The sequence below is a fragment of the Cyprinodon variegatus genome, unplaced genomic scaffold (assembly GCF_000732505.1).
Source record: "Cyprinodon variegatus isolate N-32 unplaced genomic scaffold, C_variegatus-1.0 Scaffold1840, whole genome shotgun sequence".
In the NCBI taxonomy this organism is placed as follows: Eukaryota; Metazoa; Chordata; class Actinopteri; order Cyprinodontiformes; family Cyprinodontidae; genus Cyprinodon; species Cyprinodon variegatus.
In genome coordinates this window covers 52340-64405 of record NW_015152293.1, presented here as the reverse complement: position 1 = coordinate 64405, position 12066 = coordinate 52340, and the positions used below count along the sequence as shown (strand labels likewise).

The window sequence follows — 12066 nt, the reverse complement described above, 5'->3', positions numbered from 1 at the left end:
GGGTGGATTAATGCAACAAGTTTCAAAGACTAAAAAGATAAATATCATGATATTTTCATTGTGGTTGTGGAAGCTTTTCCATGTGTGACTGATTATCAGTCAGAGAAACGCTCCCTCTGCCTGCAGGCGTCGGCTGCAGAGCTGCGTCTGACTCCCTGTCAGTGCTTCAGGGGAGGGAGGGGCTCACTCCTCACTGAAGAACGTCGTTAAACTCCGAACAATCATGGCTTCCATGCGTCGTCACCAAAGTCTCCAACACGACAGGAAAAGGTTGCCATGTTGGTTGCTGGTGTCTTTCTGAGGTGACTGGTCATCCGTTCACACGCGGAGCTCAGCGCCAGATTTAACATTTAGATTTTCTTATGATTTTAGAAGACGTTTAAAAAAACTATTCCACACTCGCCCCCTCAGGGTTTGTGTGTCTAAAACAAGGTGAAGGTTTTTATAAAATAACTGCTTCATGTTTACTTGAATCAAAGGGAAAAATATCCCAGTTGAGGCGTTTAAGAGACGCACAGCAGATTATCTGCTGCTTTTATTAATCCCAACTTCCTCAAACGTTTGTTTATTTTATTTATTATGTTTTTGCATAAACAGACCAACAATATATGGATATATCTATATATGTATATTAAGTCTTATAATTATGGACTTCATGTAGTTTGATGAGTTTTTCCAAGGATCATTTAAAAAGTTATTTAAATCTATCAGCTGATAATCAGCTTTAATAATATTGAAAAATAATTCAATAAAAACACAGCTGTGGCCTAAATAAGCTGTTATTGTGATGCGTAGTTTTCTGCAGGCCGTCGTTGAACAGACTTTGCCAGCAGAACTGGTCCCAGTGTTGGTTGATGACGTCCTCATTGTCAACTTGGTTAAGAACCAACTTGTGAAAAGAAAAGTCCCATATTAGCATCTTTGTTTGAAGCTTAAAGCTCGGAGCGAGCTGCCTGGACGCACTGTGAGGAGCAGCAGCGCCTCACTGAGCTGAAGGAGGAACTTAGAGCGTTTCTACAGATTACAGCTCAGATTGCTGTGCAGAAATGACAGATAGTTTTCATAATCTGAACGAACACATGAATGAAAGGCAGAAAGGAAAACCTGCTTATGAGAATCAGCCTGAAGGTGCAACTCTGGCAGCAACATGTGGAACACGGCCTGACTGTGGTTAAACTTAAACCCTGAGCGCTGCTGAGGAACAGCTTCCTGTTTGTCTGCCAGGACATCAGCTCTGTTCATCTAAACAGTTTCCCACTGAGGCGAGAATCGCTGCATAAACTGCATCACTGCAGAGAAACACTGCAGTAGATCAGCAAACGCAGACCTGAGGAACCACAACCTCACCAACAGCTGATTTTACTGAACAGGTTAGGATGTGTTTGTGTTCTCCTGTTTTAGAATAAGAGTGAGGACCGGTTCCAGAGTTTGGAGTGAGGATAACGGTTAGCTTAGGGCTAATATTACAGCCTAGAAATGACTGAAAATCAATAGAAGTCAAACACATGGTCCTCACAACATATAGCAACACTGTGTGTGTGTGTGTGTGTGTGTGTGTGTGTGTGTGTGTGTGTGTAGCCCTCCGAGTGAGGACCATTTTTCCAGCTTCACCATCAACCAGTTGCTGCAAAGTGAACAGGACATTTTGCTGATCCTCACAAGCTATTTTGCTAATAGTTCTGTTTAGGGCAAAGGTGTCATTGGGTTAGGGTGAGGTATGCATTGGTAGTGGTTGGGTTTAGTGTTGGGGGGTGGGGGGTGTTGGGGTTCACCTCCATGTTCGAATTCACAAGAACAAAACTAAAATATTTGGACCAAAAACAAAGAAATCTTCCAGGAAATAAAGAGCAACTCTATTCAGATCTGCATTGAAACGGTGAATAATTAGCAGCGTTGAAATGTGGCGTTAATGGAAGGATGATCATATTATGAGCAACAGGAAGATAATGAGTGTTTAAATGCTTCTTTAATGATTTCAGAGGGAAAAGCAGATTTGATTCAGAAATGATCCCAGAAATGTTTCCCAGTAAAAACCTGCAGTTTCTCAGAAGGGGGGCGTGTTTACCTTTCCACAAAGATCCCAGCTTGCACCGCATGAACGATGCTCCTGAATCTCGGCTTCTCCTCGGGGCGGCGTTTGGCCACGCCCATCCTCCTGCTGAAAGTGCACGCCAGCCAATCACGCACCTCGCTGGGCACAGACTCCGCCTGCAGGTCGCTGAGCTCATCCTCCGTGTCCAACAGGCGCCTGCAGAGAAGAAGGGCTCCATGACGCATGCGTCCTGGACCATCACCTGTCGCTGCGCTGCGCTCCGCCTCACCTGGTCTCATCCGTGTAAACTGCGTCCAGCATGGCGGCGGCCAGCTCCAGGTTCCTGCGGAGCTCCTGCAGGTCCACCACACCGCGGTCCATCTGCTCCAGCGCGGCCTTCAGCCTGGACCAGAAGGATGAATGAAATAATTTAATATTCCTCCTAATCTCCAGGAAAAGCAACTCAGGAGTTCAAACCAAATGATAAAGTTAATGAGGTCTGATTTATAAACATCTGTTGTTTACTGCCTGCTTTAACTGGACAGAAGCTTTTATTAATGGATGCAATAAAAAATGAAATAAAAACATGTAAATTCAAAGGAAAATGGTGACTGTTTTAATGTTTGACAAAATAAAACCAATTAGTGTGAATCCATTAATTAACACCCAATCACTAAATGAACAGACTGTACCTGTTGACTTTATTATTTATTAACTGCAGCTGCAACTCAGAGCCTCTAAAGTTAAATAAGGCATCAGTTAAAGCATAAAGCTCAGGAATAAAGCATTAAAATTCAAGATCTGACAGTGGAATCAAATTTAATCCAGTGGAAGTCAAACACCAAAAATCCAATAAAAGCAGCGATTCATCGACTGAAACGGTCCTAAAACCAGCTGGGTCCAAAAATGACTAGAAGGCCAAGTTTAAATTAATAAAACTCTGGAAAGTTTGACTCAAAGAAAAGGGAAGCAGCTGAGAAAGAAAGGAGGAACATAAACTGAGTGATGGTCTAGTGGTTAGCTTAACTATTCCCTCAGAAACACCTGCAGAAGGTTAGGAATCAATCAGTAAAATGTTTCCCAGTCTTGGAAGATCAACCTCTGGATGTGTAACTGGGGAACGGAGGTTTGATCCGGTGTTTTATTTCTCCTGAGACGACATTAAAAACCATCAATAATAGACCAGATCCTTCTGAACTCATATCTTCTGAGTTTCTTTATTTAGCCGTCCGTTCACTCATGCTGCGATTTTCACTAAAAATAAGTCTGTTTTTGATGCCTTCCCACATTCAGACTCTCTGATCTGTTTTTGGAGACAGTTGATCAATTTTCTGAAGTCCATGAAATTTATGCTGGAACTCATAAAATATGTGAGGGAACAAAAGAACAAGACTTTCTTTGTCTGGTTTTAATCTGTAATCTCCTATTGGGGCCAATGAGGCGCAGCTGGAATAAAGCAGCATCTTGTGTTTCTATCAGCGATCTAAACATATAAAACCTCTCCAGACTTTAAAGGCTGTTTAAAAAGAATTCCGTTTTCTTCTAAACTCATTCTAAATGTCAGAAATGTTTGTTCTAGATGTGTAAAAAGTCTCCCTTCCTTTCCAGGTTGCTCTGTGGCTCAAATCCCTGAAGATCTGGTTATTACAGATGACCAAGAAGAAGAGAACAGAAGAAGGAATATCAAAGCTTTTCACGTCACCATGGCAACCACAAAAACAGCCTCTAGAATCCAGAACTTTCCTGATGAGTTCCTGAAGTTTCATACTGATGGGAAGCTTTTTATTTTTTTTTTTTTAAGTTTATCAGCTTTATTATTATTTCATAAAAGCTCAGATTATGAAAAAGGTTGGATGATCCTTATTATAACTATTTCCATGTTTAACTGAAGTATTCAGCATTTAATGGAAAAAAACATAAGAAATATAAAAAAATATTGTAAAAACATGAATCTACTGTTTTGTTGTTTTAATGCTTCATTATTGTGAATCTATATTAAACTATCTGCATCCGTCCATCTGTGTCCTGCAGCTGACAGGAGCCTCCAGACGCCCACACAGCTGCTGTCCCGTTCACACCACCCTGAAGATCTGCTCCATCCAGACGATGCTCATGGCACCGTGGCTGCCGTCAATCAGCCGCCGCTAAACGCGCCTCAGGGAAAAACCAGCTGCCAAAGCAGCTTTATGCTCTTTGCTTTTCCATGGCGGGTCAGAGAAGTTGCTAGATCCGCCCACGATGCAACAGTCAGTCCGGTTCGACTAGACGATAAAGATTTTTATAATTATATCGGCAGATATCAGAGATGATCGTTACTCCGCAGTCAGTCACAGAGGTCCAATCAGCAATATCTGCTCGGTCCAATCAGCAATATCTGCTCGGTCCAATCAGCAATATCTGCTCGGTCCAATCAGCAATATCTGCTCGGTCCACTGTAGGGGTCAGCACTGTTTGCTTTTCATTATTTCATAAATAGCTTGAGATTGATGGATAATAAATCAAACAAGATTAAATAGATTTTTTTCCTCCAACTTTCTGAACCTGGTGTTCCAGATTTAGTCAGAGTCTTTTAAATGAAAGGAAAACAAACGATGGTGACAAAAAATCTCTGGAATGTGACTAAAATCTGGACGCGGGCGACTCGGGTTCGAATCTGGCCTGTGGTCCTTACCCGCATGTCTTCCCCCTCCCCCCTTTCCTGTCAGCCTGCTGTCGAAAAAACAAGCCAATAGAGCCGTAAAAACTAACATATATATATAGAATAAACTGATGAAAAAGACCTGCATCAAAATAATTGGTCGTCTGGAAAACCCTGGAAACAATGTGATCAAAGGGACGTTAGGTCAAGGTGTGTCCACCAATCAGCATCACAGGTCTCTGCAGTCTAGCAACCAGGCAGTGGGCCTATATATAAGGCTACAGGTGGACACTGTTTGGTGACGTGGTGCGTCTCACACTCAACATGGACCAGAGAAGGAAAGAGTTGTCTGAGGAGATTAGATAGAACATGCTAGAGCTGCATGTTGAAGCTAAAGGCTATCAGAGCGTCTCCAAGCAGCTGATGTTCCTACATGTAGGATCCATGGACTGTGACCAACATCCCTGGATGCTGCAGGAAAACTAATCAGAGAGACGGATGATAGGAATGGAGACTACAGAGACACTTCTGCACAGATTAAAGGAGAACTTCAGGCTGATCAGTCAGATCCCAGCATCCATCACTGTTTTCAACGAAAAGAAAAGTGTAGAAAAGAACAGAACAAAAATAATTGATTAGAAAATAATAGAATAGGGTTTAACAGAACAGACAAGAATAGAAAACAGTAAAGCAAACTACAGAAGAACTGAATAGAGTAGAACAAGAAAGAAACAAATAGAACAGACAAGAATAAAACGGAATAGAATAGAACAGATGAGAAACAATATAATGCAACAGAATAGAAAAAAAAGAAAGGAGTAGAGTGGACTGAAATAGAATATAATTGAATAAAATGCAATAAAACAGAATAGAAAAGAAATACTGTCTGTTGTGGGGAATAGAGAAACGACCAATCAGAGGAAATCTAACAGAACCAAATAAAGTGAAACCGAGCAGCTGAGAAAGCCTAGATTAATATCCTGAGCTATCTCTATAGTTCTGCTGCTATAGGCTTAGACTGCTGGAGGACATAGGGACCCCTTTTCCATCATTCTGCTTCATTCTATCTCTATTCTCCCACTCTGCAGAATCTGTTAGTTCAATCTCTAACGTTCTGCTCTCTCTGCTTTTTCTCATAGTAGCTTCATCTGGTCTGTTCCTGTTTGGCTGTGACTCCATCCTGGAGAGAAATATCAGCTGTGCTGCTGCCATCAACACCTTTGTTTCTAGATGTTGGAGCTTGGCCTGTTTTCCAGTGTAGTCCTGTTTCTCTGACTGTGACTAACTGGATGTGCTCTCTTCATCCTCTGACATGGGAGCTGGCTCGGAGCTCGTCTGCCTGGCTGTGTGTTTCCTGGACGGGGCCGCCTGTGGAGCTGGTTGACAGTTGCCTTTTGTATCTATGCTTCTTTTTCTATGTCTGCTTCTGTCTCCTTGAACCCCAGTGGGCCTCAGCAGATGGCTGCTCACACTGAGCCTGGTTCTGCTGGAGGTTTCTTCCTGTTCAAAGGGAGTTTTTCCTCTCCACTGTCGCTACAAGCATGCTTAGTGTGAGGGATTGCTGAAGAGTCAATGAGTCGATGCAATCAGCTGGTTTTCCTTAGATAGAAAACTTTGAATCAATCTGACTGGATGATCTGGTTGATCTGGATCTATAAAGTGACCTGAGATGAGATGATGTGAATCGGATCTATGGAAATAAACTGAATTGGATTAAATGAAGTTTTTCTGTTTTTGATAGAAATCGGCTAAAAAGAACTGAATAGGATTGTAGAAAAACCATTTTCAGAGCAGATAGATTTGCAGATAAAGGGCCTGAAGAACACAGAGATGGTTCGGATCGGTCCCCTCCCTGGTCCTGGTTCTGTTCTGACCACCATCTTCATAGATCATCTTCTATTAGAGTCAGTTGTGGCCCCTGTTGATATGAAATGACCCTGAACAGATTTCTCTACAGCAGGCAGTTATTCGTGCTTCTCTGTTCTTCTTCCAGTGAAAGCTTCAGTCTGATGGTCTCTGCTTTCTCTCTCATCCTGTGTGTTAATGGGTCTGACAGCTGTTTTCTGCGCCTGACAAACCTGCAGCTGCTTCACCTGTGCTCCATTAAGCAGCTCCATCTGTGCTGCCGTGCAGCAGCAGGGAGCAGCCTGTTGGTTCCTCCTCATGAGTTGCTGATCAGTCCACTCCTCCTGGTGCTCCTCACAGCCCCCTGGCAGCACGCCTGCCTGATCTCTGAGTTCTACTGAGGTTCTCAGAGGACTCTGCAGCCTCTGGGTTACCTTGAATTGAAGCTGTTGATAATTTCTCCGTCTTCTCCTGCTTATTGGGGCCGGTGTCTATCTTCCACAGTCTATAGCCGGTGGGGGGTCCCCCCTGAACGGGTCACCAGGGGAACGCAGAGAGACCCCATCATGAACACTCACACCTAATGACACCTAACGCCTATGTTTCTGGACAATGGGAGGAAGCCGGGGTACCCAGAGAGAACCCAGTTATGCTCAGGGAGAAACATGCAGACTCTCCATCATCACCATCATCATCACCACCATCATCATCATCCCATCATCATCATCACCATCATCATCTTCACCATCATCACCACCATCATCTTCATCATCATCATCATCACCACCATCATCATCCCATCATCATCACCACCATCATCATCACATCATCCTCATCTTCATCACCACCATCATCATCATCACCATCATCATCACATCATCATCATCACCATCACCAACGTCATCATCATCATCTTCACCATCATCACCATCCTCACCATCATCATCATCACCATCATCATAATCATCATCATCATCATCACCATCAGAGCTAATGACTGGAAGAAGCTCAACCAGCTGATAAAGAAGGCCGGCTCTGTTCTAGGAACTCCTCTAGAACCTCTGGAGATGAAGGGTTCCTCATCAGATGAAGAACATTGATGGATCATCTTCCTCAGTTAGAGCTGCTGTGATTCAGACTGACATCCTTCCTGCTCTCAGCCGTTTGTAGAAACATTTAGCTTTTATTTGGAACTGAAACATTTCTGAATTCATTCTGTGTTTTCTATTTCTATCTGGAATGAGGTCAGAATACTGTTACTGGATGCAAGATGTCAAAGTTTCCGTTCAACACACACTTCCATCCAATCTGTGGCTGCAATCAGCCTTTTTCTGAACGGAGAGAAGAGGTCCAGGAGGTCAGAGAAGTTTGGTGCACAGCAGGTGACCTTCCAACATCACGAGTTCCTCAAATCAAGCCTTCAAGTTAAGTTAAACTGGAAATGAACAGATGAACTAAACTAACTAAAGTTACTAGATTATGTCTCACTATTATCAATAATTATTTTACAAACATGAAAACTATAAACGTAAAAGAAAAACTGTTGCAGCCATGTTGCAGTCCTCTTAGCACTGTCCATGGTGATGAAGTCCGTCTGCTGGATTTTTAACAATGTTCAGATATGCAGAGAGGCAGCCATGATGTCCCTGAAGGACCTCTGAGAGGTAAACACATTTTAAAAATAAATCCCTCAGGATGGTGAGGGAGAGCTGGGACCTGAGGATAACCGGACTGCCTGCTGTGGAAACTGGGAATCCCAGTAAGACTGAGAGCATTTCTCTGGAGGTTTGGACCCGCTGTGCTAGCCGGAGGCTAAGGGCCCCTCTGCTGCAGGGATGTTGATTCTGATGGCTGCTGCCTCAGTTACCAAAATGTTTGTTTTAGAAGAGACTCCAATAGGGATAAAGTCTGAGAACTAAGCTCTAGTGATGAAGGTTTGTTTTTGAGTTATAGTTATAGTTAATTATTTAATACCCGCCATCTTTTTCCATCTGCTCAGTGTTTTTTCTCACCCTGTCATCCAGCAGATCGATGCAGCTGACTTGCTGTCAGAGTCTGATGGCCACCCAGCAGAGTTCAGCTCATAGACAGCGAAATAAAAAACACTCTGAGCCGCTTCAGGCTGCAGCCGGCTGTCCGATGAACACATAGTTCCTCTATATACTCCCCTTCCTGCAGCTCGGCGCCCAATGGGCTCCAAAGAGAAGCTCCAGTGTCCTTTCAGCTTCATCTCCCATCAAACCAAATTTCTGAAGTGTTTTATGGTTGTGATCTATTTCTGGTTTTACCAACAACTGGTAGCTACAGAGAAACCAACGCCACGATGTTACGGCTTAGAGTGCCGCAACATGTGACCGCCCTTCCCAAACCATGAGGAAACAATCCTAAGTTGATATTCTTCAGGTTAGTAAAGGAATTTCTGATTATAGTGAGACACAATCTGGTAAATGAAGATAGTTTGGTTATTTTATGGGAATTTATGGGGCCAAAGAAAATATAAAAAGAAAATATCTTTTGTTACCAAAAATGTGGATTTATTGATGCCTTTTTACTTTGTTATCCCAAAGTGCAACAAACCTCTGAAAACATCATGGAGTCTTTCTGTCTGTGATTTCATCTCTTTCTTTTCTCTGAAAGCTTCATAACTTTGCATTTTTGCCATCATGCAGAATATATGATGGAAAACTGACCCTAAAGATCCCCATGATTAAACACGGTGGTGGCAACATGATGCTGGGTGGATGGAAATGAGGGTTCATCTCCCAGAAGAACAGAGAGCCAAAGCTCACTGCCAGCGAGACGATTTGATGATTAGAGCGCTTTGTGTGTTTCAGAGAAGATCGGGTCGAAGTGGATCTTAAAATCTGTCTCTATGCTGATGACAGTCCTGTTTATGTCTCTGACTGAGACAGGAAGTCAGCATCAAGGCAAAGCACCATCTGCAGGCCTGACAGACAGCTGGATGTCATGTTTACTGGTTTCCATGGATACGGGGTGAATTCAACCAAAAAGGTGGATGTTTGGGGGATAATTGTCAGATTGATCTTCCAGGAGGAAAATATTCCTCTGATTCTCGTTGTCCTTCAGATCAGAGTATTTTCTGCTCTTCGTGTCCCGGATCATCCGGCGGCGTTTGAAGGCCTGTCTGCTCTGCAGCTTTAGAGTCAAACACTGAGATAGAAGCAATAAAAAGCTGCTTCATTCCTCGAAAGTCTGAATGACCTGGAAAAATCTTCCATTTCCTCACATCTAAAGCTGGGTCTATATTTCCTTCATGTCTGCATGTCTGAGAGTTTAGGTCAGTGATTCCTAACCGAGATACTCGTACCCCTAGTGGTCTGCCCGTACATTGCAAGGGGTACAGGAAAATATTTTATTTATGAGGTGATAAAATGCACACGGCGACTGTAGGCAGCAGCTTGATACAGCTCTCGACAATTCCATTAAATATGCCACTTAGATCGCTATAAACCAGAAATCGATCCCACATTAGTTTTTAAAATGACAGTAAAGGTTGTCTAAGTCTAGAATAAGGCTGTGAGATACGATAAAATGCCCAGAGGGAAACCAGTTAAAACGTTGGAATCACTGGTTCAGGTGACAGAAACCACAGCGAGCAGCTTTCAAACACAGAAGGTTGGAATCTTATTTTAGTGGAAACCAAACTGTTTCTGCAGATATCAGTTCTTTCTAATCCGGTCCTTTGCTTTGTAATCTATGTTGAAGAATGCTAATCCGGATAATACGGGATTACAGGCTCATTTCTACATGGCTTAAATATTAAGATGATTAAAGCAAATGTACCGACGTCTGTCTGTCTGCGGTCACAGGTGCAGCAGAGTGTCTTCGGAAGGGGCGGAGCATATCTGCGTTCACTGTGACACACAGACAACCTGGTTTCTGAGGATAGATCAGCCTTCAGCACCCAGTAGGAGGCAGAGGATGGAAATCCACCACAGTCCTGCATTATAGAAGTAGAACATGATAGAGACTCTCCTACTGAGGGAGAATCCATGATCACCAAACTGATTTTACTAAAACAAGCTGAAAAGTTTCCCCCAGCAGGTTTGCAGTCCAATACGCAGGAGGTGCCATTCTGTCCAGAACCAGAGAGATGGATCATCTCCTCCTTCCCATCAGGAGCCATTCAGACTGAACATGTTCAGGTGAATCAGACTAAAACCATCACCTGTAGATCACACAGCTGCTGGTTTTCTAATTACTCCTTTGTTGTTAAATAGCTGCTTTGTTTGTTGGTTGTTATAGATTTAATGTCAACTTTCATTTTCATGTCATTTATTTCTATAAAACTCTTTGAATTCATCTGAATGTGATCAGAGCTGCAGATCCTCTCCTGCAGCAGCTGGAGGCCTTTCTTTATTAATGTGATGTGTGTCATTGCAGCTGACAGCTAGTTAACCTCTGTGTGTGTGTGTGTGTGCGTGCGTGTGTGTGTGTGTGCGTGCGTGTGTGCGTGCATGTGCGTGTGTATGCGCGCATGCGTGTGTGCGTGTGTGTGTGTGCGTGCGTGTGTGTGTGTGTGTGTGTGTGTGTGTGCGTGTGTGTGTGTGTGTGTGTGTGTGCGTGCGTGTGCGTGTGTGTGGGTGTGTGTGTGTGTGTATCTTACCTCTGGGATGTACTTTTATATTTCTGCCTGTAAACAGAGAGAAAAGGCAGACGTTAGTGAAATGATTGGATGTTATGCAGACGGCCTGATCACGGGTCGATCTGTTCTGCCTCAGAGTCGTTAACTCAATTAACAGCAAACGATGCTGACTCGTCTTTGGAGAATGGAGTCTGATCATCGACGCCGCTGCTCGCCGTCCTTCTGACCAAAATAGCTCCTGTTCACAGAGTGAAATATGGGCCTGACCGTTGTTGTGCCATATGCCATGATCATGCTTTTTGGACATTTGGAATCAGTGTCCATATTTCATGGATGACAGGATGACCAGAGAAGGAAATAAAAGTTTGGTGAATAAACAGCTCTTGCCCATGAAGCTGGGATCTGCTGCAGCAGGATCTCCTGCAAGAATGGAGCAAGAAAAAGACCCAGATCTCCAGAATCACCAAGGATAAGATGAGTTTTAGAACTTATAGAGCCAGACTGGATGGGAACCATGCCCTGCTGGGAGCTTAAGACAGAGAGAGCCTGGCCTGCAGTTTAGCCTGCGTGCTAAACTCCAGCTGGATGGAAACTCAACCTTTACAAATGGATATGGAGAAAAAGGTTTGCAGCTCTGGCATGATTAGGGACAGAAAAAACAATATGTCTTTTACAGATGAATAGAGACAAGCATGGACTGCATGCTACGCTATGCTACGCTATGCTACAGGAACATGTGTTGAGCTGTTGCTAAAGCTTAGACCAGCTTTATTCACTGAGGATTTAAACACTGATATAACATTAGTGTTCATGTGTTCCTCAGATGCTCGTTACATTTCCATTAGCAAGTCTGACCAAGAGTCATTTAGTGGAATCCTGATGTTTATTCGCTGCTAGCTATTTCAAAGAGGGTAAAGAATTATTTAACTAAAGGTTTTGGTTCCT

General features: G+C 43.2%; 1 protein-coding gene across 1 annotated transcript in view; it reads right to left on the bottom strand.

Annotated features, from left to right (window-relative positions):
• LOC107104673 (calcium/calmodulin-dependent 3',5'-cyclic nucleotide phosphodiesterase 1A-like) overlaps positions 1-12066 on the bottom strand; it is a 43051-nt gene that overhangs the window by 13289 nt on the left and 17696 nt on the right. Inside the window, exons 2-4 of the mRNA XM_015404722.1 lie at positions 11143-11169; positions 2322-2435; positions 2066-2248 (exon numbers count right to left, since the gene is read on the bottom strand). Of these exons, the coding sequence (XP_015260208.1) occupies positions 2066-2248; positions 2322-2435; positions 11143-11169 (324 nt within the window). The remainder of the gene's footprint in view (positions 1-2065; positions 2249-2321; positions 2436-11142; positions 11170-12066) is intronic.